The 26,904-nt window shown below is 43.9% G+C and overlaps 1 protein-coding gene and 1 pseudogene across 1 annotated transcript in view; one reads left to right on the top strand and one right to left on the bottom strand.

Moving 5' to 3' along the window:
• The window catches only part of Neb (nebulin), a 186,466-nt gene extending 167,769 nt beyond the window's left edge, over positions 1-18,697 (bottom strand). The window contains exons 1-10 of the mRNA XM_057755442.1: positions 18,634-18,697; positions 17,991-18,076; positions 17,443-17,507; positions 13,628-13,669; positions 11,697-11,897; positions 9,857-9,964; positions 9,313-9,417; positions 8,591-8,695; positions 7,648-7,752; positions 4,337-4,441 (exon numbers count right to left, since the gene is read on the bottom strand). Coding sequence (XP_057611425.1) covers positions 4,337-4,441; positions 7,648-7,752; positions 8,591-8,695; positions 9,313-9,417; positions 9,857-9,964; positions 11,697-11,897; positions 13,628-13,669; positions 17,443-17,478 — 807 coding nt within the window. The 5' untranslated portion in view covers positions 17,479-17,507; positions 17,991-18,076; positions 18,634-18,697. The remainder of the gene's footprint in view (positions 1-4,336; positions 4,442-7,647; positions 7,753-8,590; positions 8,696-9,312; positions 9,418-9,856; positions 9,965-11,696; positions 11,898-13,627; positions 13,670-17,442; positions 17,508-17,990; positions 18,077-18,633) is intronic.
• A 1,724-nt stretch (positions 18,698-20,421) lies between these two features.
• On the top strand, positions 20,422-20,999 carry LOC130864753 (60S ribosomal protein L19-like; annotated as a pseudogene).
• The last annotated feature ends 5,905 nt before the right edge of the window (positions 21,000-26,904 follow it).

The raw sequence follows: 26,904 nt of genomic DNA, 5'->3' as shown, positions 1-26,904 counted from the left end.
TTGCAGGACAGAAACTTTGGTCTACACTTGGGAATTTTCCAAGACTGTCTGTGTTTTTCTCTTCTTGTTCTTCTTTTTCTTCTTGGTCTTCTTAGCCGCGAAAGGAGGACGCAAGACACAACAAAACCCACGTGGAGCACGGCGTGCAGGAGAGAAGGGGAAAAATAGAACGAACAGCATGCGGGAGAGAAGGGGAAAAGAGAGAGAACTAAAGGCAGTCCAGCCTTTTAAAGGGTCCCCCACGCACGTGCGTCAAACGCCACGTTCTGCGCCTGCGCAACCTTTGCGTGGAACGCTAGGGGCTCCTGGGAAATGTAGTTCCCCAGGCAGCTACGCTCAGGGGCCTTCTGGGGAATAACAGTCTGTAGGAGTACTTCTAATCTTTTTGGGATTAGGCTTCTTAGGAGTTTGATAAATAAATAAAGTACCCATAAATGTTAAAACTTCAGAAGTTCAGTTTGGACATGGTAGCAGATAACCTGTAACCATGCTCTTTGGAAGTGTGAGGCAAGGGAACCTTGCTAAAACCAGCCTGAGTTTCACAGTAAGACTCTGTCTCAAAAAACCAAAACCAAACCAAATAAAACAATAAAATATCCAAAAAATCAAAAGCAAAGAACAAAGCAGGTCTTTGGAAGTCATCTCAGCTTTCATCTTCCAGCATGTAAGTTGTCGTCATGGGGTTCTGGTCCTTTATGCAGAAACCCCAGGAAGCTCAAGACTTCGGGCAAAGGAATCAAACCTGGTGCATTGCAAAGTCAAGACACAGAGATCTTTGTAGGATCAAGCTGAAAAGCAACAGATGCTCGTATTGGTCAACCCTTGGGTTATAACCGAGAAATGGGTACTGTGTGTATGGCTTGACTAATGAGAACTGAGAAGAGGTGCAATTCTCACAACAAAGATAGACACGGGATTTTAAGAAGATAGTTAAACAAGAAGAGCAGAATACAGAATCATCCAGATGCCTCATCCAAAGTCCCTCCTCCCTTCTGACCCTCCAGGAAGAAAAACCTGCTATTTCCTCCTGCAACAGGTCTGGCTGGGGATCCATCGCTCACAGTCTGTTCCCAAGTCCTGTGTTGGTCGGGGCTCCTAGTGCATGGGAGTGGAGGTGGCTGACTAACTGCTGAGGAGGGGGCCCTTGTTCGCCTTTATGGGCAGGTAGCAAGGAGGTCAAAGGAACAGACTTCTAGCGAGAAGAGTGGAGGAAAAGGCAGGCAGCGTCCATGCGGGAAGACATATCAAGAGCCCAACATCCAACTTCCTATCTGATCCTGAAGCTTTCTCCTTAAACTCCACCCCCTGCTCTGCTGCAGCTGATCAATGATAGCCTGGAGGAAAGATGTGATTTAACTTTCCCTGCGACTTTCATTTAAAAGAGAAAGAACGCTGGGTCAATTCTAAGCTCTGAATAGACTCTGTTGCAGGAGGTAACTACATGCTAGCAGGCACAGCGGTTGCTTCTCTGAAACGTAGCCCCTCCTAATCACCAGTCGGTCCAGGGAACTGGGCTACAAATTAGGCTCCCTGGTGTCTTGCTAAAACTCATGGCTTCACTTTCCAGATCAGCACCTGCAGTTTTTATGTGGTTATCAAATGGGATTAACTCAATTCATGTTCTTTCCATCTCTTCTTTTCTAAGTAGCTCCACACCGAGCCACCTGTTAGTTCCGTTCACAGAGAAGTTATCTTTCAGAATATTGGGGACATCATATTGGATTTTTTTTTATTGGCCACAGTTGGTCCAGAGTTGCTTTCATGTCTTTATATGATGCCTTATGGTGAAATCCATAGGAGTCTCACTAATTCTACACAATAGAATATTTCAGAAAATCCAGGCTCCATGCTATCTAGCAATGTGTTACTGCAAAATATATTTTTTTAAAGCATCCTAGATTCCACTGGAAATTACCAGAGGGAAGCAAAAAGGCACAGAGAAACAAAAGGGTCTTCCCAATGTTGTGTGCACAATCCACTTCCCGGTCATGGTGAGTCTGTTCCCTCTCCTGGAATATCTGTTATGAGCCTGGTCCACCTCAGTTAGAACCACAGAGCACACCTGAGCCTGGAAAGGGTGCTGGCATGAAGCTCAGAATTTTGGCAAAGACAAAGGCAAGGAAATACACTCTGAAAAGGATACCAAGGAAGGCTTAGAAAGAGAATGTAATGTCAATACAACCATAGCCAGTGTGTGATCTTCACCAGCCGGACAAAAGGCTGCAGGACAAGCAATGGACATGGAAGATATGGTTGGCAAGGGTGGCTGTGTCAAGGGTTTAAATGTCTGAAAGTGAGACAGTGGAGGAGACACTTTTAACCTCTTTGGGGGGAAAAAAGGATGCGGTGATACTGACATGGGGATCCAAGCAGCTTGACAGTGGGGACAACTTGAGGAGAGGAGCACCACAGAGAAGTCACCCTTGGCAGCCTAGACCTCTTGGTTGGATGTCTGGTCACTGGATGGACAGCTACAATGAACAATACTTCTCTCTAGACAGGCTGGAATTTTGATGCACAGTAGATACTGAGAACTTGGAATCCGAGGAAAACTAAGATAAATCATGTCACCATGGCCAAAACCAGTGACCTTCATCTACAGCCACTCTCCCTCCGCTCTTATTATTCTACAAGGTCAAACCAGGTTGGCAACTCTTTCCACATACCCAATAGTGTGTCACCCAATCCAATCAGAGTGTGCAGTCCAAAATACCTATTATGAAAGCTATCCCAGAAGCCATACTTAGCTCAGTAGGCCCAAAACATTACCATTCTAATGTGCAATTGCCATAAAAATGATGAGCAATTTTACATTCTTTTTAATTTCATAGTAAGCATTTAAAATCCAGTATATACTTCTGATGTGGAAGATTCTCGGGGTTAGGGAAATGAATACATGGATGTCCCCTTCTAATTCATATGCTGGATCCTCAGCTCCTAAGGAGATGGCCCTTTTTTGTTGACTTTCCATTTTCTGAAACTTTGAGAAGCCAAAGTCTGCTGTTTAAGATTCTCTGCATATGATTTTTTTTATTGTAAGTCCAAATACACTAATAGTTTCTTTTCCCCCAAGTCACATTTGAAGTACTTGGTTGTCAGGTTTGTGTAAGGTCTGACACACTGAGAAACATAACTTGAGTTTTATTTGTAAGCCGAAACTGTTGGGAGGGGCGACTACAGAGAAGTTTGATAATTACCTTCTCCACAGTGCATGCTCAGATTAAAGAAAGAGCTATATCTGAACCGAGACATTCTTTAAATAAAAATCAAAAATAGATTAATTTTAAAGACCACTTGAAGACAACTTCTTTTCCCAGAGTTAAACTATCTTTCTGTTCCATCTTTTTTTTCTTTTCCTGCTGTGAACACACCCAGCAGTCAGTCCACTGTGCACAATCCTCCACTTAGTCTCTGCCTAGCCCTGGGGGAAAAGTAGGTTGCTAGTATTCTCATTACTTTTACTATTCTTTACCCTGGCTTTTACAGTAAGCATTCTGTGAAATGAGGAGCTAAAAACACCGCAGAACAGACTGCATCATTGATATCTTTCCTTTCTCCTCCTCTATTAAGAGCCCACCTCTACCCAAACCAACCAAACAACAACAAAAATAAGAACCCTGAAGTTTAGCAAAAACCAGAAGCAGGGAAAAAAAAAAAGCAGAAGACCAAACTGAGTGTCAACTTTCAGAAGGGGAGAAAAAGCAGCCAGGTCCCAGAGAACGCATCCTTACTGGACCAATTTGCAACAGGACTTAGCCCAGCCTATATACCAGCCAAACACTTGTCTCTCCGCATTCCTTGCCACAGCTGTGTCCTGCTGGACTACTCTGTTTGACTAAATATAGGCAAAATAAGCAGCTTGTTAGGGCTTCAGATCTCTGAGTTGCTGGCCCCACCAGCGCCCACTGAGCTGTGTCCGAGAGCACACTCGCACAGTGGCGTGAGTTCACATCTCAGAGTGTGAGGGCAGAAATGGCACAATGTCTCTCCCCGCCGCACGAGTTAAGCCACAGCCTCCACAGAAGGAAGTAGAGTTAGGCCGTGACCTACAATTCTGTCTCAGAAATTAAAATGTCAAGTGGCCATACATTGTCTTATCAAGAGCTGACTGTGACATTTAAATTCACTGAGTCATCGAGTTGGCTGACCACTGACATCATTTATGCTGGTGGCGCATGTCCTGTTTTTGGTGTAAAAGACTTTTTTGGGGGGCACATGCAAAAATACCTCTAGTGCTTGCCATTCTTCTTCAAGCTCACCATCGGTTTCTCTCCCAAATGGCTGAAAAAAGCTGAGTAGGTTTCCAAGAGAGACAGGATCACCTCTAAGTGCGTACCTTGCTTACTTGGTTGGTTACTTTCTTGGCAAATTCTACATCAGGAGGATCAGGCAGGGACGTGAACTGAGTTTGCTGTTCAGTGAGTCCTTTTTTGTAGGCAATCTGTTAAAATTAAAAGGCAGGAATGTCCATCAGCGTTTGAAAAGGAACCTTCCTTTTCATGTTCTCTGCATTTGTTGGCATTTTAAACAAGGCCAATGTTTGTTCTCTCAGTCTTTAATTGTCATGCACCATCTAGCCATGACTGGTTTGCATGCCCTGCCTCTCAGGACTGCCATTCACTTCTATCTCTGTGAGTCTTCTCTCCTCCCAAGGATTCTTGGTCCTAGACCTGTTTCTTTGCATCTGTCTTCGTGCCATCCTTGGTAAGGGCAAGTTTTCCTTTCACTGGCATCCTCAACTCTTAACCACATGCCGACTTAACAGCCTCCATTTCTGGACACACACACATATATATACGTGTGTACACACACACATATATATACGTGTGTACACACACACATATATATACGTGTGTACACACACACATATATACGTGTACACACACATATATACGTGTACACACACATATATACGTGTACACACACATATACGTGTACACACACACATATATATACGTGTATATACACACACATATATATACGTGTACACACACATATATACGTGTACACACACATATATACGTGTACACACACACATATATACGTGTATATACACACACACATATATACGTGTACACATACACATATATATATACGTGTACACACACACACACACATATATTCTTTTGCCCAGGGTGCTGACTGGTACAGAGGAAAATTACACACAATTACTGATGGGACAGTGCTAACATTGTCAGTGGGGTTAAGAAGGACATATGAGCAAAGTTTATGGGAGTAAATCTTGAAGCCACAACACCTAGCTTGCACCCTATAGGTCATCTGCCCAGTCTTCTTCGCTGTGAACTGTGACTTGCCTGGGGCTGTGTGTCTGACATTCTATGACTTTATGATGCACAACCACCGCTTTGTCTTCAGTGAAATTTGAATATCCCATGATGCATCCAGATTTCTGGAAGCAGGTCTCAACTCCAGCACTTCCGTAGGTCCTCAATAAACTCTATGCTACTCTGATTTTCTCTTTTGTAGAGAAAGGAGAAGGCTTTACAGTCCAAGCTTCTCTCTGTCCCTCTGGTTCTGACCTCAAGGACAAGCAGCTCTCACAGGGCATGGCTCCTGCACTCTCTGCCATTCCCTCACTTGCCTTTTGTACCAAGCTCCATCCATTGTCGCTACTGTGTGTCACAGCTTCAACCTCCTTCCTTCCCAGCCTATAAAAGCTATCATCTTAAAAGTCTGGTATGCATGAATCATGGACCGCTTCATCCCTTCTCTCCTTTCTCCCTGTCTTCCTGAATCTTCTAACTAGAGGGAGGTGTCAGTCACTGACTCCAGCAGAAGTCCCAACTCGTCTGTCACAAAATACCTCTCATTCAACATGACAGCATTTTTATTTATAATAAAGAGGAATTCTTCAAGACCACAATCATGTTATACTTAACCAGGCCTAAGTTATGTCTTTTAATAACATCGACCTAGTATCTGTAACAAAAGCTTTCACAAAAATCATCAAATTAACTGGGATATAAAAGTTTTTTTTTAAAATCACACAATATATATGAATTCCCATGTTTAATTTAAGTGCATAAAAGCCTTATTTTAGGCAAAGGGCAGGTGGAATTTTCCATGACTTAGGGAAAGTCCTTAGGGAGAAAGTTGTATTCAAATAGAAGAAAGGCTTAGTAAGAATGACAGCTTGTCAAAAACTGTCTGAGAAATCATATCACCAAGTTCTCGTATTTCAGGACCCATGCTCAGAGTTCTGTCTACTTAGAATTCTGCACTCCCAATCAGTCTAAAGATATTCTTAGTCTTTAAAACTGTTTTCTCTGTATTTAGATAACGGGAAAACATAGTAAATATTTAGAAAGACGCAGTAATACGGTACAGAGAAAATGGGTGCCTGTAACCTCAGCCCCTGGCTTGAAGCTGTGTGCCCACACAGTGGTATGCTCCGTGGACAACAGCTTGCTCTGGTGTCTGAGCTAGGGACTGTAAAACTCATGTTGCTAACAATACTATTAATAGCCACACTAGTAATGTGATACTTGGTGCATACTTGGTCAGCAACAAAAATAAAAGCTATGTCTCAACTGCCAAGCATTGCGGAGTTAATCGAGATTTTATTTCATTGTTGTGAGTTCTTTCCTGTGTGCATTTCTGCAATATCTTAAAGGCAATTCTTAACTGCCTTAAAGACACTGCGAATACTCACAATTTCTAACGTTTCCTGGATTCAATCCACCGTCCTGAGTTTCTCCAGATTCTACCTTGATCACATTGTTTTCCTCATTTGCATCTTGTGCTGACTTGTTGCCCAAACTCTTATGTCATGCTGGTTCTTAAGGTCCTGCTCTGGCAATTTAATAAGCACCCTGCCAATGAGGCCCCCACTGTCCTTGTTCATTAGCACCCCAGACTCATGTCACTCTTTCCTCTTGATCAGAGAGGTTCTGCACCCAAAATGTGTTTTTTCATCATTACCCAGCTCTCTATCATTTCTTATTTGTGTGCTTCCTCACAGCAATGACTAGGTCATTCTGGTCCCTTTCTATCTTTGTTTGACACATAATGCCTTCATCCTGCCGGTATGATAATGGACTTTCAAGGGAAAAGATGAAACTTTCATAGCCTGCTAGGTATTCATATACAGTAAACTTCCAATAAATAGTTATTTATGACTTAGCCTCTTCTCAAGGGACCACCAAGAGGCTCTCTCAGGTTTCCAGAGTCCCCAAGGCGAGGAGAGGAACATCCCGTTCAGACTTGACTCGGATGGTGGGACAGAGCTAAATAACACCATGGGACAGCATTTGCTTAGTAAATTTGCAAAGGGAGGCATGTGATTCCAATGGTTGTTGTGTTTTTATTTTTTAATTTTTTTGTAAAAAATACCACTCCAGTGGCACAACACAACTTTAGCAGAGCCAAAGCAGGAAACAACACATGGTTTGGTGGGAAGAATGTTAGTCCGGGGATTTGAGTCCAGATTCTGCCACACACATAAAGGAATCGGGCTAAATTATGTCTAATATAATGTGCTAATATAAACACATATAATAAGTTTTTGTTCTGAATGAAGTCCTCTGTAATAATACTGGATACTAGATCTTTTTTCAAGGACCTATGGACCTGGCTCAGGTTTTCCCCGACTCTACATTCAGATGGTACCAATTGGTTATCACTTACGTCACTAAGCGCTTTCTGGGCCTGGGCGACCCTCCTCAGTTCCGGACTGTCATGATAGGGATAAAACAACCCTTTGTCTGCTTCCCAGTCTTCAGTGTACAGTTTCTAAATCAGAAAAGGGTAAAAAAACACAGTGAAAAAACAAACCATACTCACAGAAAATACATAATCTGAGCTTTTTTGATGACATAAGGCACCAAGGACAAGGTGCAAATCAACGTCAATGACATTCCTAAACAGCTTCCCCCTTTCAATCCAATCCATGTTATTTTTGTTAGTAGCTTATTTTACTTCTGAAAAAAAAATCTTATTTTTAGACATTGTCTTCTGTCTATGACTTTACCTATCTTCTACCTAGGGAACAGAAAATATTTTCCCCAACTTCTGTCATAAAACAAACTTCTAATTAGAGTGACAGCCGGGGGCATCCAAAGCATGACTGACTTTTTTTTTTTTAAAGATTTATTTATTTATTATGTATGCAACATTCCTTCCATGTGTGCTTGCAGGCCAGAAGAGGGCACCAGATCTCATTAGAGATGGTTGTGAGCCACCATGTGGGTGCTGGGAATTGAACTCAGGACCTTTGGGAGAGCAGCCAGTGCTCTTAACTGCTTAGCCATCTCTCTAGCCGTGACTTTTTTTGTTTTTAAATGATGCTTTATCAATTTCCTTATCAGTTTTCTGGTGTATTAATCGTCTCCATGTTATGTTCCCACCCACAGGGTTGCTCCAATTCTCCAGGTACTTTCAGCCACTCTGCCCAAGAGTCCCCCTCAACAGGATATGAGGGTCCTTCTTGTCATGTTCTAGCCCTGTGCAAGTCCCAAGGCTGTTCCCCCAAATACCGAGAAACTGTCCCAAGTTGTCAAGTTTAGCAGTCCCAAGTTTAGCAGTGTGGCTCCAAGTGTGCCGTTGGACATTGGAAAGAGCTAGACCTCACCTTACTGAACATGGCTGTGTTCTTAATGGCTTGGACAAGTTCAGGGGCATCAGGGGGAAGCAGGTACTTATCCTTGGTGTCTTCCCAGTTCTGCTTGTATAAAACCTGGAGAGAAAACAAATGGACTATGGCTTGACCTGTCACCCCAGGTGGGAGCAGATGGAACAGTGAAGGCGTGGCCTCACACAAAACTTGCTGAAGGCTACCAGGAAAATGCTGACCATGCCAACATGCCAGGACTCCTTGTCAGTATTAGGAAGCTTTCGCAACAAACAAAACAACCAACAAAAACAACAAAACAAACAAAAAAAGCCAAGAAACTTAAATTTAAAAAAATACTTTAGGATCCTGATTTTCGATTTATTTCTTTCAAAGTCAATGAATTCAATTTTCTTTTGTCTTACATGACATCTATTAATTAGCTGCCCACATGTGAAATTTGGAATTTTTTCATAAAAATTCCATATTCTAAATTCCTCAAAAAATAAGGCATCAGGACTGAACGCTTTGCAATTCTGTCCCCTGCACCCCACCACCACTGACATTCGGGTAGCAAATGTCTCTTCAGGCAGGTCAAGAAATCTTCATTACACCCCAGTCACCTATAGGCCGCTTCAGTCCTCTGTGAGCGGCAGCGTGGCCACCAATCCACCTCTAAGACACAATAAAGCGGGCTGCACACGCCGTTGAACACCCCAGTGCTGCCCACAACATGGCCTCACCTTGCTGACTTGCTGCGACACTTTCTTTGCATGTTCAATGTCTTTTGCTTTTTCGTCCACGTGACAGATAGTTTTTGCAACATCTCCATCCATTCGATACTTAACCTGCAGAAACGACACTTGTCTGAAGTTCCTGACAATCGTGGACACGTATCTAAGCCTGTCGTAACCCAATGGCTGTATTTTCGCATTTCAAGGCGCTTTAGCTAGGAGGATCCACAGGGCACCTGCGTGGACTACTTGTCTGCGCCGCTGGCTGAATTTCCAGCCCGAGGCTTCTCAGTCATGCTGTACTCCATGTGGAGGACCGCCATGAGTTGGAACACAGAAAATAGTCCCCTCTTTGATTGTTGAGCCAAGCTTTTCAAAGTCTCTCTGGGTTCACTTGCAACAAATACAGTTCATGGCTAACACCATCTCTAGATGTCTGGACTTGCTCAGAGTAATCTGACTCCTCAGTCCCATGATGCTTAGAGTCCCAGGACCCCAAAGCTAGGCATATTTCCACAATGCCTCCCTCCTCTACTTCAGGGGTGCAGCCTACCTCACTGAGTTGATCCTGTACTTTCTTGATTCTGCGAAGTTCTGGAGTATCACTTGTGATAGCATATGGCTGTCCCTTTGCTTTCTCATAGTTCTCTTTGTATTTATTCTGAAAAGGATACCAGATATTAGTCTGGAACAGGACCAAACAACAGCAGAGAGTTCAGGCAACACACACATTGCCCGTCTGATTTTTCCTTAAATCCTCCAAATACTCACAATTATCAGTTGTGACAGCTTTCATTCTACCCCACATCCTTTCAGCAAAACCTAAAATAGATCTGTTAATTGTCCCCCTAAACATGCTAGGTTCCTGAGGACTTGTTACAGACAATTGTCTTGGATATGCCCTAAAATAATTCTCTTAGGTTTTTTTTTTTTTTGGTTGCACACATAAACAAAAGCCTGGATATAAATTATTCTAGAAAATGAGTTAATTCTGAAAAGATTTAATTGCTAATACAATGCAAAACTACTCAGCTCAGAAGCTGCATGCAGCTAAGCTGCAGTGGTTACCCAGCTGTGATGCCAGCTGAATTAATGGGATATTTCATGATGGAATGCAAATTTATCACCTCTGCCAGCTATACCACGGATCCTTGCTTTGGTAAGAATCTGCATCACTTGTAATTAGCAAGGCCTGAAAGAGTATTCGTGAGTAGTCAACAATTGGGATTACACTGCTGATTCAGACACTAACCACTAGCAAACTGGGGGAGGGAGGCTTGCCAACAGTTCACTCAGAATATCATAAATTCTAGGTTCATAATGTCTGAATTAATGAGATTATATGGCAATAAATTAATGAGGTAATTTTGCCTTTACTGAACGCTGTAGCCAGGAAGCAAGAAAGTCTTGTTTAGAATCCTACGTGTGAGATCATTCAAGGATTCAAATGAAAAATTTACTCCACAGTCTCCAGGAGTTAACACAACCAACATTGAATCTTTAGAGGTCAGCCAGACACAGAAGCATTAGGAAACAGTTTTGGTCCCACATAATGCAACGTCCCCCTGAACTATAACTATTCACCTCTTCATGCCCCTGGAGCACATATAATCAAGCTTCACAGAGAGACCTTAGCCTCCCATGGAAACTGACAACTCAGATCCACCGAAACAGATGCGTCTCTCTGGCAGTCACTGTAAGTCCCATTGTCGTGGGACCGTAAGGGACAGAGAACACTGACTCTTCAGTCATTCTCCATCTGGGGTGCCTGTGGAAATGCCTGGGCAGCTTTAAAACCTCCTCTTGCACAGGTCCCAAGCCTTGGACCACTAAACAAAAGTGCCGTGAGCACCAGTAGGTTAAAATATTGTAGGAGATTCCACCGTACAGTGGCGCTTAAAATCCGTGACCCCGGGCTACCCTCACTCTGTTGCCCGGTTTCAGATGAGTTTAGTCTGAGCTCGGTCTTCTGAATTACAAGTTTTTCACCCATCACCACGTAGGAATCGTTTATACAGCTGGCAGCTCTAAGAGACTGTTCCCCTCAGGCACAATTTAACTATATGACTTAGTGTCTATGAACAGACTTTCAGTAAATAAAGAAGTAAAATATTCATGTTTGTGGTTTCATTGCTCTGAATGGGCTATGCAGCAAGTATTGTATAATCAGGTTCCTGTATATCTTCCAGTAACGAGGATTTGTCTCAATGCTGCAATGGCATGGGTGAATTACTCAGAAATTCCACAGTCACACACAAAAGACACATTTTGACAAACTAGTTGTGTTTCCTACAAGACTGAAAAAAACAAAATTAGCCTGCATCTCAGAGCTGGTTAAAATCAGTAACTTCTCCATCACATAACCAGCATAGGAGATGCCGCGCAATACTTACTGAGCTGAAAAGATCCTGCATTTTCTGACTGTGTTCAATGTAGGGGGTCATGAACTTGGAAGAGTCCACCTTCTTTCGGATGACCTTCTTCCGCTCCGTCGGTTTTGCCGGTTGCGGCTGCACCAGCGCTGGGGTGGAAGGCTCCGATTGACCATAGTCAGATGTCCTGGTCGTCGTAGTTTCATAGACTTCTGTGATTGTCTGAAAATGAAACATGGATATGAAGTAAACACCAATACCATGACCTTGGAGTATACTGCTCCAATGTCAATCGCATCGACCTTCCTGGTGTTGTTTTTCCATCCACAAAGCCAGCCAAAGCATGAAGATGCACACAATGTCCATGCATCCATACGAAGACATTTAACACACGTCAGCCTGGATAGATTGTAACATCCTCTGTAAATTGTATTTTCAGAGAGCTAATCAAATACCTTAGGGCTGCATAAAAATTACAAATAAAATTGTCTTAATCGTGTTTTCTTAAGTGAGTTTGGCTGTAGCTCAACAGTAGACCACTTGCTTAGCATGTACAAGGCCCGTTAAAATAAAACAAAACAATAGGAATCTTTTCAAGTTGTCTAGATCAAGAAAAAGCAAATGTAACTGAGCTATGAAATATTAAAAATAACGCTTGAATTCTTGATATTCTTTTAAGTGAATAAGAAAGTAGTTGCATTTTTCTATAGGCATTAGCCATTCTGTATAGTTTGAGACAAAAAAAAAAATCAATCATATCAGTATTATAAGAATTAGTCTTGCCGGGCGGTGGTGGCGCACACCTTTAATCCCAGCACTCGGGAGGCAGAGGCAGGCGGATCTCTGTGAGTTCGAGACCAGCCTGGTCTACAAGAGGTAGTTCCAGGACAGGCTCCAAAGCCACAGAGAAACCCTGTCTCGAAAAACCAAAAAGAATTAGTCTTTTGGATTAGTTCATTATTGTGAATTAGATTTCCCCTCACACTGGCGGACCAGAACAATGGTGACAACATAGTGGACAATTGTTCGCTCAACAGTCTTGTCTGTGCAATAGTTTACCATTGTTTCTTATAGCAGGCTATTATGGAAAAACTAAGATTCAAAGTTTGAATGTAGTCAAAGGTTAGAAACATGGCAGGTATACAAAGAGGACAAGCAGCAGAGGTTCTGAAGCCCTGTGTAAGATCATGTCCTTCGAGGCAAAGATCTCTGGTCCCAAGGGCATCGGTGTGGGGAAGAGAAACTGGCTAAGACAACTGTAAACTTGACAAGTCCCACTGTAACTGACGGCACTCCGCCTCTTATTACTAAAGTGTGACTCACTGCGAAAAACCAATCAAACCACCAATGCTAGTTTTTATCCAGTCCCAGGCTCCTTGAGCAAGCTTCAGAGTTTGCCACTTTTACCAGTATTTGTCAGACTCAAAGAAAAACAACTCTTCACTGATAATAAAGCATGGGGCTGGGGGATTCCCAAATTGGAATTGTTACAAAACTTCCTTTTCTTGGGATTCCTAAAGTGGCATGTCACTAAGTTATGGGGGACAATGCCTCGGGAGCAGCACCCATGGTGACAGCGACCTTACCCTACAAGCTACAACTCCATGCAATTCAACGGCTAGACTGTGCCAATCAGAAGTCCAAGATATCCTCCTGAGGCAGTCTAGGAGAGAGGCAGCCACTGATGTGCCCTTCATTCACACCATCTATACAAAATTGCCGCGTGAGCAGCAGCGAACCATTCCTTGCTATGTTACATAAGCAGAGCACAAAGACAGTGAGTTAGCCTGCCAAATGCATGGTCTGCTCTTTGACCACCAGCTTCCAGGCACGGGCAGGCAAGTGAGCTTCCTAAGTGAGTTTCCCTTTCTCCATGGCTCTCAGAGTAGGAGAGGGGAAAGAGGCTCTTCTCTAAAGAGAAGCAGTCCATGCACACATGGGCCGAGTCTTACCTCTCCGGGCACCTCTTCGTAAACTGTCTCCTCCGTGTAGTACTGTAAACAGAGCACAGGGGAGGGGGAATCAATGTGACAAGCAGAGCAGCCCAGAGTCAGCCCTCCCCTGCCTCTGCTGACCCTGGCTTCCCCGGGCTGAGGTGACATGAAAGATCGACAGGAAGGAAGGGGGTGAGGGTCTGTTCATACCCTGAGGCCCACTGTCACTTAGGAAAGCCGAGGAAACCTAAAGTGAATGAGTCAGATCTAAAAAAAAGATGCAAAGTGTCCAGCAAGGAGAGGGGTCTGAGGAGCCTGTAAGCACTGGAAGCTATTTTCCTACGGGCAAGAAACATCTGCCCCTTATACTTTCTGTCCTAGTTCGCTTTCCACTACCCTAATCAACACAATTAAAGCAGCTCAGGGAAGAAAGGATGGATTTGGCTTACAAGTCCCCTGACAGTCCACCCTCAAGGGAAATCAGGGCAGGAAGTCAAGCAGGAGCAGAGGCATGCACCATGGAGGAACGCTACTTTGGTGTGCTCTCGGATATCTCTCAGACCGCTTTCTTCTGCAACTCAGGACTACCTGCCCAGGGCTGGCTCTGCCCACAGTAGACTAGGCCCTTCCATTTCAATCATTAATCAAAGGAATGTTCTGCAGTCTTGCCTACCAAACAATCTGACGGGGCAATTCCTCAACTGTGGTCCCCTCTTCCCGGGTTGCTCTATTTCGTAGACAAAAACTAACAGCCACAATATTTGAGAGAATCTACTTCGAAAAGGGCACAGAAATAATATCCCGAGGACACTGTGTGTGCAAAGAGAAACTATGCTAGGACTCACTGTCCACTAATTATAAAAACAAAACAGAAGCCTCCCCGGAGCAAACTGTATTAATAGTTGCATCTCAGTTATTCCCCTGCTAGAGTCCTGTGGAGTGATGGCCACCCCTTTTCAATAAAGTATAGCCTGCATCCGGTTCACCATTGCCTTCCTGCCCCCACTGAACAACAGGTGATTTCACTAGCCAAGCTGGGGTGGCCTCTCTGTGGGAAGGAAATAGGGGCGCTAAGGTGACCGTTGGCGAAGGTTGTGGGAAGGAAGGGGAGAGAAGAGACTCCTCAGAGAATACAGGGCTGTGAGTTTGCTACTGGGCCTGCAGCCTGGTTCTGAAACCCATTCTAGTTTTGTTCTCTGACATCACGAGCAATAAATAGATACAGAGAGGAACTGGCTGATGCCTAAGGAGAGTGGAATCCCGCCCCAGGCTCACCCAGCTCTGCTGGGCAAACAGCGGGAACGGCTCCTGCAGGTCAGTGCACACAAGAGAGGGATGAAATGGAAGCAGCTGGCTCAGTTTTCTCAAGTCGAGAAAAAGCATGGAACTTTATGCTTCTTTTCTTTTACGCTGACACTGAAGCATTGTGGGTAGGGATGGGTACACGGATGCAAAATTTTCCTCAGTGCCCTACTTCATTTTGTCCTTAGTTCAGCAGGCTCTCATTGCCACAGGGCATCTAGCCTAGTCACCAAGGTTATAGCTATATAAAGCTCACCTAATGTCTCCTAAGCTTGTACTTACTTCCATAGAAAATGTAATTTTTGCGTGTACATATCTTTACGTATAGCAATAAGCAGGACAGAGGAGAGCTCTTTCACCCCTGTGACTTCAGCACAGGACAAAGGCCATTTAGACACTTTAAGAAATATTGTTTGGCACTGAGGGCAAACGAAGCCATTCCCCTGGTCACACAGACCTTGAGTAGCCTACAAAGAAATATTAAACTACAATAAATGACTCCCATCAATTTTAGATTTTCCTAGCATCCCAGCAGAAGCAGCTTTTGTGAGCAACGCGGTTTTGCCTTTAGCAGATCTCACCATTGGGAAATCAATCTTGGAAAGAAGCTCGCTCACGCTCACACACACACACACACACACACACACACACACATACAAAAGCAACATCGTTCAAGGACTTAGCATTAACTTGAACGTTAAATCTTATTTCTAAGAGTTACGCTGCTAATTGGACTCCTTTCTCCTTCTACGTTTTAGTCTGTATAGACAGAGCCAGCAAAATTTTATTTCAGGTATCCAAGACCCCTAAGAGATACATTTGAGGCTGGCTATTATTTCTGAGACACTTCTCTTGAAGCTGCCACCACCCCATTCTTGTGATCTTTTCTGAAACCAAAGAAACAACGGGCTCAACATTCCCTGAAAGGCACCTGCTGGTCAGACCAGCAGTAGTAATGGGAAGAGAATAGCAAGGATGGAAATGCTTTAAACAGCCCCTTCCGGGTTTTTTGTATCTAGTTGCCTCAAGCAAGGCTGACGCTAGGCACAATGGCCAAGATCACACAAACACTTAAGAAAAGCAAGGTGTAGTTCAGCTGGAGGCTTGAAAGAGTTCCTTTTGTTATCACAGTAGGAAAGAAATTAATCATAATTATAACTTAATTTATAGTGTGTTTAATAGGCTACTTCTGACTTTTAGGAACCTACATTAAAATGTGCACGAGTGATGTACTTATCCAGGAGAAGATTAGCCATCAGTATACAAGCCATGGAGGTTAAACACTACATCTGTCAGATACATTCTGGTTTTTAGATGCCTCAGGTAATTTTATTTATAGAACAAAAATTTTTCTTTGCCTACATAAAGACCGATTAGCAAGGGTAAATTTTGCCATCTTTATCCCAAGTTTTGTTGGGGGCAGTCATTAAAAATGAACACCGATTTTCATCCATTTAGATGGTTGTTAACTGGAACTTTCTAGGCAGTCTCAGTTTCATAGCAACGTATTCGCGCAGATTAGCTGCAAGCCTTTGGGTTTCTGGCCTCGAACATAAAGCTGAGGGCAAGAGCAGATAAGGAAAAGTAATAACTGTGATTACAGCAGTGAGATACTAGTGTGAAACACACAATTATTCTGTAAATCTGCCAGGTGGCCACAAACAACTGGGGGGATGTTTTCAAGATAGCTGCTGTGGTCTTAGTGCTCAGGCAGGATTCAAAAGCTAGTCTTGTCTGTTGGCTTAAATATGATGGCGTCAACAGGAAAGATGCTCTAGCTGTAATCTTCATGAGTCCACACATGTATTGATGGTATTTATGATCGTGGGTGCAGGCACGCGCACACGCGCACACACACACGCACACACACGCGCACACGCGCACACACACACGCACACACACACACACACACCTGGCTCATAGATGGCTGCTCCTGTGTATAACATACTCCCCTATGTCAGTCAACTAACTGAAGCAGAAGTTGTCCATTCCCTATCTCCTGGTACAGATGCTGGGAAGAATGCCCTGTAATCACCGGCGTTGGAGGTGGGAAATCCATCAGTTTTAAAAGGCAAAACCGACTCGCACCCATACCCTGGCTTCTGTTTGTCTGTTGCTGTTTGTGAAGGTTTTTTGGGTGTTTAAGAAAAAGTAAAACTGGGAAGTAGTGGCATTTCCTTCCCTTCTCGGTCTCACAAACGTATCGTCAAACGGAACAGAAAATACACCTTTCTTGCCTTTTGACAGTGATTCTTTGGGAAATTAAAATAGATGATGTGGCTTTTTTTTTTTTTTTTGGTTTTTCCAGACAAGGTTTCTCTGTGGCTTTGGAGCCTGTCCTGGAACTAGCTCATGTAGACCAGGCTGGTCTCGAACTCCCAGAGATCCGCCTGCCTCTGCCTCCCGAGTGCTGGGATTAGAGGCGTGCGCCACCACCGCCCGGCTAGATGATGTGTTTTTTTAGCATTCGCCCCCTGGCTCCGGCTGTCACGCACGCGCACACGTTGCTGCCGAGTGGCCTTTCTTCTTACCTCTATCACCTCCTCGTATTCTTCCTCGTCCGCCATTTTTCCCGAGTAGTAGCGGCACCTACAAACTGCCCATATTCCGTACAAATGAAAGTATATTAGCATTTTCTTACAACACCATAAAAGAATTGTAAAACAAGCCAGCCCACACAGTTATATACTTTTGTGGGCTAAAGGGCATTTAAAACAGGCTACCCACGGGAGCCTCAGCTTCCCCCTCCTAACTCCCTCAGTGATAGGCTGAGCACCGCTACCCATACAGGGTTCACTCAGTTTAAGTTTTAAAAGGAAGCGAGGCAGTATGGACCCCAGAGATGGAACTGAAATGACCAAAAAGAAAATATTTTTAATTTTTTTTTTTTTTTTTTTTTGTAAAAGGAGTGTTAGTGTGGCTTTCAAATAGTTGGAATTTTGCCTCATAAACTCCAAATTCTAGGAAGGCCAACTTAGTATATTCTGCCTTGATCTAGAATGCTGTGTGCAGCATATCTTATATTATTCGAACATGTAGAATAAATCTGCCCCATAATTTTAAAAATAAAAGTAGAAACCTCACGGCAATGGGGTTATTTTCTTCGGAAAATCATTGGTTTCCGTGGATATTTTTTTTTTTCCTTTCTGTAGCTCGTGTGCAAGCCTGAAAAAAAAAAAACGCATTGGTTGAGGTACACGCAATCTTGCCAGTCTTTGGCCTACATTTCTAATTCAGGAACTAGGGAAATGCTGAAGGCCCTTGGGCCTGACGCCAGAGAGTGGCCGCTCCTTACAAGCTGGGTGATGTCTGCGAGCAGCTGTCCCTCTCCTAGAGACGCTTGACTGTAAACCAATACCCTGGGCGGCTGGTTTTGTTAAGCTAGCGAAACTGCTGGTCCTTCTGAGGCGAAGGAAGCTCTGTAGGGTGAGATAAATATAGGAACACTGACCATAGAGCCTTCTTCACCGGAATATATTTAGGACAAAAATGAAAAAGAAAGTTGGTGTTCGACCAACTCGGTCCAGCAATAACTGGTGAGGGCCGAACTGAGTCTGCTAATCCACATGCGCCATGTCAGAGAGAACTAACAGGGTCTTCCTAGCCACGTCTCATCGCTGTTTCCCCCAGTTAGGTACTCAAAACTTTGAAAAATAATTCAAGGGGAGTCATGGAACATAGTCTCAGAACATTCCAGAAGACGACAAAAAACCGGGCCTTACCTTCCAGCTCGCGAATAACCCCGGCCAGCAGCAAATCCTCTCCCAGCTCTCCCCTCCTGAGAAGCCCAGGCAAAAGCCACCCCGGTGCCGGCGCTCCCAACTTATCATGTGGCGGGAGCGGCCAATCAGATCTCGAGTTGCTCAAATTTCAGAAGCTAAATATACTGGGTGATGTGCAGACCACCTGTTCGTCAATTCCGCTAAAGGAGAAAGGGTAACAAATTGCTAGCTTAGAACTATCCAAATGCCACGGAATTTTACCTAACCGCCAATCTGAGAGTCAAGTTCAGGCTTAATTCACCATTTTCTGAAGCCGTGTTCAACGTCCCACTTGTACAAAACTATTTAGACTAGGAACTAAATCGCTTCTCGGCCTTTTGGCTAAGATCAAGTGTAGACTAGGAACTAAGAGGGACTTGGAGGCCATGACGCTTCTGTTTCTGGCTTTACACCACCTGATCTTCACAGACATCCATAGGATTCCTTCGGACTGTTCACTTTGGAAAGACAGCTCACACTCTCACCGGTGTGGTGTGTGAGAAACTGAGGAACACCGTCCAGGAATCATCAGGATGACAGAAACAAGGCTTTTTTTTTTTTTTTTTTAATGCAATGCAATTATAGGTGACAATACTTGGTTGTAATACTAGATGACATATCCCCAAGTGTAATCAGAGTTTGACCTCATTGATTTCCTGGTTCTAAGGCAGGGGGCATGGCCAGTGGTGTTCAATTTCTCCTTCTCCTGGTTGCCCAGCTGCTGGGGTTACCAGGCTTCCCCTCTCCACGGTAATTGAGTTTCTGATTTCTTATTGACTCCTCATCTCCTGGAAGCAAAGCATGGATGCTGGCCATTATGAATGGCAAACAGCGCCACTGGAAGTCAGGAAATTACTACGGCAGCAGGAGAAAATGATGTCCTGCTGGGCAATTCACAGCGTAAGACATTTCCTTTGTACAGAATCATCTAACAGCTGGACATGGTGGAAGGCCCAAGCCTTCCATCTAAACACTCGGGAAGGAGATCAAGGCTAGCCTAGACTACATGAGACCATGTCTCAAAAACAAACAACAAAGCCCCAAATCAGAAATAGATCAAAACAACAAAATCACTAAACAACTTCCTTAAAGCTTGCCTGTGTGCCTCATTCTTATTCTGCCTTTGATCTTAATCTACTGTTTTGGGCTACCATTGAATACTGTCTCTCCTCATACAAAGCACGGAGCTGTAAACGCAAATAGAACAAGAATGTATTTGTCTCTGGGCTGCTTCTGAACAGAGGCCTACACCCCAGAGGTCTCCTCATTGACACCAATCTTATTGTAGCAGCTTCTTTTTGAGTGAAATATTACAGAGCCATCTCTTGCTCTGAGGATCTTTACTTCTCCATCCTTGCTGCATGATTTGTGTGACAGAAAGTGATATTTAATCTCTCTTTGTCATCTTAAGTACACTAGCGCATCTCATGCGGACTCATGGATCTTATGAGCAAGGGATATCTGTGTAATGTGAGATCACTCACTTGGTGACCGTAGACTGGAAACACAGCTTGCTTATTCAATATATACTATAAGAAAGAAATATATTAAGTCTACGAGTTCCAGTCCAAACTGGGCTACTCTTTATTAAAAAAAAAAAAAAGCAAAATTTAGGAACATTAATTTAACAAAATAAAAAGATAGTACAAAATTACAAAAAAAAAATGAAATATGAACTTTCTCAAAGGCAGTTAATGTTAAATTCCAGATATTTCGAAGCTCTTTCCTTTCACTGCTGCGTCCGCAGCCATGAGTATGCTCAGGCTACAGAAGAGGCTTGCCTCTAGCGTCTTGCGCTGTGGTAAAAAGAAGGTCTGGTTGGACCCCAACGAGACTAATGAAATCGCCAATGCCAACTCCCGTCAGCAGATCCGGAAGCTGATCAAAGATGGGCTGATCATCCGGAAGCCTGTGACTGTCCATTCCCGGCCTCGCTGCCGGAAAAACACTTTGGCTCGACGGAAGGGCAGGCATATGGGCATAGGAAAGCGGAAGGGTACTGCCAATGCCCGAATGCCCGAGAAGGTGACCTGGATGAGAAGAATGCGGATCCTGCGCCGCCTCCTCAGGAATCCAAGAAGATTGACCGCCATATGTATCACAGCCTTTACCTGAAGGTCAAAGGGAATGTCTTCAAAAACAAGCGGATTCTCCTGGAGCACATCCACAAGCTGAAGGCAGACAAGGCCCGTAAGAAGCTCCTGGCTGACCAGGCTGAGGCTCGCAGGTCTAAGACCAAGGAAGCAAGAAAGCGCCGGGAGGAGCGCCTCCAGGCAAAAAAGGAGATCATCAAGACTCTGTCCAAGGAGGAAGAGACCAAGAAATAGAGCTTCCCTAGAGTCTGTACATAGTGGGCTGCCTGTGACCTCAGGTGGACCAGTCATTAAAACAACCCTTTGTCTGGTGAAAAAAAAAAAAATTCCAGATATTTTTAAAGGAAGCACTAACAAATTTACATATAAAAAACATAATGGCTTTTTTTTTAACAAATTCACACAGATATATCCCACTTTACACAAATAATTCTATTGACTAGATATAGTTTGATCATTGTTTCGTTCATGAGCCTTTAAGTTGTTTTGCTTTTGTTTGTTTTGCTTTGACCCAGGTTCTTATTACGTAGCTCAGGCTAGCCTCACACTTAGGGCCCCCAGCCCCAGTCTTCAGAGTGCAAGGATTACAGGCCTGCACAACCAGGCTTGGCCTGTTTTATGCTTTTTTCCCCCCTATAACAAAATAAAAACAATACAGCACTAAAGAGAGCGCAAAACACAGTAGGCACCCCTATAGATTGTTTGCCCAGTTGTATGAAATGTATCTGTAGGACAAATTTCTAGAAGCAAAATTACCAAGCCTCAGGTTATAGGCACATTTTGAAAATTGATAACCTTTGCCAAGTGGACATTCAAAATAGTTATGTTCATTTGCTGTGCATGCATCTCAGCTATCTTTGGGTTATCAGCCTTGTAAACTTCACAGTCCATTGGGACAATGTTGACTTTTCTGCTGTAGGGTGAATGTATATGTAACCCAGAAATTAATACATGGAAATCTTGCCCCCTAAGATGATCACATTAGAAGACGAGGCTTTGGGTGGCCTCACATGAGGATGGGGCCCTTGGGGAAGGGGTTGCTGCTTCACCCTCTTTCCACCATGCAAGGACACCAGAAGCAGTGTGCCTCCAGCGACAGCAGCCTCCAAAGAACCCCACCCTGCCGGCAGCCTGAGCCCAGACTTCCAGCTCCAGAGCTACGCGAGCAGGTAATTTCTGCTGTGTACAAGTCACGCAGTTTATGGTCTTTTGTTTTAGCAGACTTGATGGGCTCAGACACACTACATTAAAAAAAAAAAAACCCACGACATTCAACAGAGACTCCAGAGGAGTGGAAACCGCGACTCCATGTATGTACAGAACATTCAGAAGGCAGCAAGTAAGCTCATCTGAAAATAGCTTGCCTTAGACTTCTTGATTTCACTCCTTCCTAAATGAAAGTCCCAAATTCCCAGTTAAATTTGTCAGTTCTCCGTTGTATCAACAATCTGCAAAGCTCATAAGGAATGAGCGTCCCAGGTGAGTTAGTAACGTTCCCAGGAACAAGTGTGCCAGTGGGCAGCGTTTTCCTGTTCATTATCCCAAACTCAAACGCTGCCATGCTGACAGGGGGCTCTGCAGGGGCTAACCTGAGCTGTGCCCTCCGGAAATGGGGGCACAGCACTATTGTCCTGGCCTCTCTGTGGCCTCTTATGCACAAGAATAAAACAAAATCCTGGCTTAGTGATAGGTTCTTATCGCATGCCTTGAATATGGAGGACTCAGTGAGCTTTTACTACTATTTTAAAATTTTGCTTACTGTTTTTTAACCTTTTATTGGAGTCTCCATTTTTTAATTCTATACTTAGCTGAAATATCAAAATACCATGAGGCTTCTGAAGTCAGTTGTTGTTAGTCTAAGAATTTAAGTGCCGCTATCTCGGTGGAGACCTCCAAATGCCGTCAGGATTAACACATACACCCCAATCCACCCTCACCTTCTGAGGGCGACCTCTCAGCATTCCCTAGTTTCCGATATCTCGGCTGGGACCTCCAAATGCCGCATACCGCGCCCCGTGTCTGCTCTCTGTGCGCTGGCATCCAGTTCGCGAGCTTCGGGAAAGGGGGCTGGAGGTTAAAATACACAAACACACACAGACAGACAGCGACACGGGACATCCTTGAATTCCCCAAGAATGCCCCCTTTATTGTGTTCAGGGGCTAAAGAGATAGCCACGCCCCAGCCAAACCCACCAGAAACCACTCTCCTGCCATCAGGAACTCCTGAGGTTCTCGTGCTCAGAGCAGCTGTAGGCACTCAGATCAGGGGAAAACAAGTTGTTTACAAGAAATTCAGGATCTGGGGTCTCACTGCTCTCAACATCTCCCACCTAAATTTTTTATAAAACAGAAGACCCTCCTGACCATACAGCCTTTTGGTCTCTACTGCACCTAGATTCACTTTGGCCAGCACTCTATTGAACCTGTACTCAGGAGAGAGTGACAGCTTCTCCTCAGGAGAATACTGGCTGTTAGGGAACACAAGAGAGCAACTGAAGTCTGTAAGACAGGTGGATTCAGGTATCCCAGAGACTGTTGGTTCCTCATACTATTTCCCACACACCCTCTTCCCCTCAAGTGAACAGAGGTGTGTGACCATATCAGACTCGGGACTTTTAGGAGTGGCTTTGCCATGACCACAGGAGCAGCCAGAAACCACTGCTCCTTCAGCAGTCCCCTAAATAACATATCCCAGCTGCCATACCCCCGTGGCACATTCATTCTTGTCAGCTGAGTGCATGGAAGACACCTTCTCCCTCGTGCACCTCTTTGGCTTCCCTAGCAGCCCAGTTGATCCTGCTTCTGCTAAATGACCATATGCTACATTCTCATGGGTTGTCTGATCTTAAACAAAATTCAGAAATGAATGCCCAGGGGATTACAAGAAATTCAGAATCTGGGGTCTTACTGCTCCCAACATCTAAGAACTGGTAGGGGTTACCCTAAAAGTGTAGAAGGGTTGGGCGAGGCCCTGCCAATGAGCTTCAGGGACCGTTTCCTACATAGTGGTGTGGTCCGTGGGAAGATGAGGTGTGATGGATACTGCCATAGATGCTTTTTGGATGCAATTTCTTCAGTTTCATACATTTTTAATAAATCACATGGACACAGGTTAGTAATCAGAGAGTTCTGTAAGGTTGGTAGGCGGATGATGTCATTGTTTGGGATGATTATGGAGGTAGGGTCTTGCTGGGAGAAGTGTATCGCTGGAGGCAGAGTTTGAGGTTTTATTGCCTGGCCTCATTTCCTTCTCTCTCTCTCTCTCTCTCTCTCTCTCTCTCTCTCTCTCTCTCTCTCTCTCTCTCTCTCTCCTTCCTGTGTACAAATGAAATGTGATCATTTGGTTTCCTGTCTGCCAGGATGGCCTCTTGTTCCTTCCCTGCTTCTTCCCTGCTATCTCTATATTACACTGTAGCCCCTGGACAGTGGAAGTCAACTAAATCCCTCCCCCTCCAGCTTGCTTTTTGTTAGGGTATTTTATCACAGCAATAGAAAAGCAACTAATAGGAGTGGTTAATTAAATTAGCATCCATTTCCACAGCCCCACGGTCATTCCCCCGAATCTTTTGTTCTATGTGGCTACACGTTTAACAAAACTGCCTGTGTAGTTCCTCACTGATCTCTCAGGTTCACCTATCTCCTGTGCAGCCCCGCATGGGAAGATGAGGCTCTCACTGACTTTCATACAAACTCCATAGGACACACACATGCTCACCCCCCAATCTAGCACTCTGCATGACTCAGAGTTCCAGGCCCACATTAACACGACCACCAGAAGGCTGTCATCCACTGCTTCTCATCTTTTCTTTCTTTTTTCCCTGCATAAAGATTTGTTTCTCTGCAATTGTCTTTCTCTCTCTAGTTTTTTTTTTCTCCTGATCTCATACACCAGATAAGCACTGGCTGAGACATTTTGTAGCAATGTTCTGTGGCCAATATCAGTTCTTGTGTGGCTTGTGAACTAACTGCATAGGAAGTACCTCTAACCCTTATTCCTCACATGTGAATTATATTATATACATGAATATATATGACACACACAAACACACATACAAATGTATAAGTGGGTCATTTGAATATATCAAGTCTTACGTTGTCATCAAAAATAAATCCTAGTATTTGAAAATCAAGCATGCATCTAGGTAAATATGAAGACATAGGCAGTCCCTGAGTTTGTAGTATTAAAGATGCCTCAAGTGAGATGAAAGAAAGCCGAGACAAGGGGTTTTAGACGGTCGAGGCTAGCCTCAGACTTTCCATGTAGTTGAGGGTAACCTAAACTCTGGATTCTCCTTGTCTCCATGTTCTGAGTGACAGGACTATAGGCATGGATCCATACACTGAGCTTTTTATGTACTTGAGGCAAGATTTCCCTCTGTAGACTCAGCTGAACTGGAAGGCACTATGTAGCCCAGGATGACCTTGAACTAAAGAGAATCCTCCTGTCTTAGCTTCTCAAGTTCTGGGATTATAGCTGTAAGCTCCCAATGCCAGGCTATCAGTTTATATATATACATTATATAATTTTCATATGGCCGCTTTTAGGGTTGGAAGCTGTCCTACTGCTTGTAATTACCAGGAGAAGCCTATGCAGAGGAGGCGGAATTTGGTAAGCTCTTTTTATGACACCAGAGTAATAGCCTACATATTCAAATTTTTGTATTCAATAGTGAGAACAAACGAAGAATAGTTCTTTTTAAAAGTCTTTCAATATCTATCTATCTATCTATATCTATATCTATATCTATATCTATATCTATCTATCTATCTATATATATATATATATATTCATTGTACAAGTACCGTGTTACATGAGGACATTTTCATACAAGTAAATATTATGTGTTGGCAATATGCATTGCTCCCCACAGTGCCTTTTCTCCCTTCCCTCTTGCTCACCATTGGTCTTCTTTGTAACCCTACAGCATGTCATTCTATGTGTCTAGATAAGATTCAGGAACCACACATGAGAGAATGCATGCATTGTGTTTCTGATGCACCCATTCCCCCACAAACGAGACAGTGTCAGTTTTCTTTACAGATGCCAAGATTTCATCATGCATACACACCACATTTTCTGCATCTATCCCTCTGTTGCTAGATACCTGGGTTGGCTCCATAACCTAAAACTTGTCCACAGTGGTGCAGGTGACACTAATGTGCAGGTGTCTCTGTGGTGTGCTGCTCAGAGTCCTTTGGTACCTCCGGGTCATAAGTAGGTCTAGTTTTAGTTTTCTGAAGCACCTCTATGCTGGCCTTTACAATGGCTGGCCTTGTTTCTGTCCTCACCTACAGGGGGTACAGGTTCCCTTTGCCCACATTTTCAGCAGGACTGCAGAGGAACGGGCTTCCTTCTTCCCAGAATTCTTCTGTTCTCCTTGACCTGCCTCTACTTCCTGTCTGGTTGTCCCATCTATACTTCCTGCCTGGCTACTGGCCAATCAGCATTTATTTAAAATATAATTGACAGACTACAGACCATGGTCCTACATCAGGTAAGAATATTTGTTTATGACTTCTTTCTCCTAGCAGCCTGCATCACACCCTCTGGTACTATTCAGTGGGAAGGAAGCTTCTGGCTCTGTCCTAGCAGTGTGATCTTACCATCTAGTCCTAGGTAATCAAGAGCAGTAGAAAAGGCCTTCTTGTTTGGGAGTCCCCAGGGTCCCCCTCTCTCTGATTTTTTAAAAATGTAGACATTTACAGCTATGAACTTTCTCTTGGGATTGTGTGGTGATATTTTGTTTGCGTTCTAAAAAATAAAGCTTGCCTAAGATCAGAGTGTAGAGCTAGCCACTAGTTGAGGCCAGGCAATGGCAGCACACATACCTTTAATCCCAGTCCTCGGGAGGCAGAGGTAGATGGATCTCTGTAAATTCAAGGCTACCCTGGGCTACACGAGATTGATCCGGTCTAAAAGAGAAACAGAGCAAGGTGGTGATGGCTCACACCTTTAATCCCAGTACTTGGGAGTCACTTGCCTTTAATACCAGCACTAAGGAGTAGAGACAGGAAGGAATATGGCTGGGTGGAGAAAGAAATATAAAGTGAGAAGAGACAGAAGGGCATCACATTCAGTCTGAGGGTTCCGAGAGGCAGGATTATGGTTGTCTGAGCATCCAGAGTAAGAACTCTAGTA

The sequence above is a fragment of the Chionomys nivalis genome, chromosome 22, assembly GCF_950005125.1.
Source record: "Chionomys nivalis chromosome 22, mChiNiv1.1, whole genome shotgun sequence".
NCBI classification, from domain to species: Eukaryota; Metazoa; Chordata; class Mammalia; order Rodentia; family Cricetidae; genus Chionomys; species Chionomys nivalis.
The sequence above is the reverse complement of the archived record's forward strand: the minus strand, read 5'-3'. Positions and strand labels throughout refer to the sequence as shown.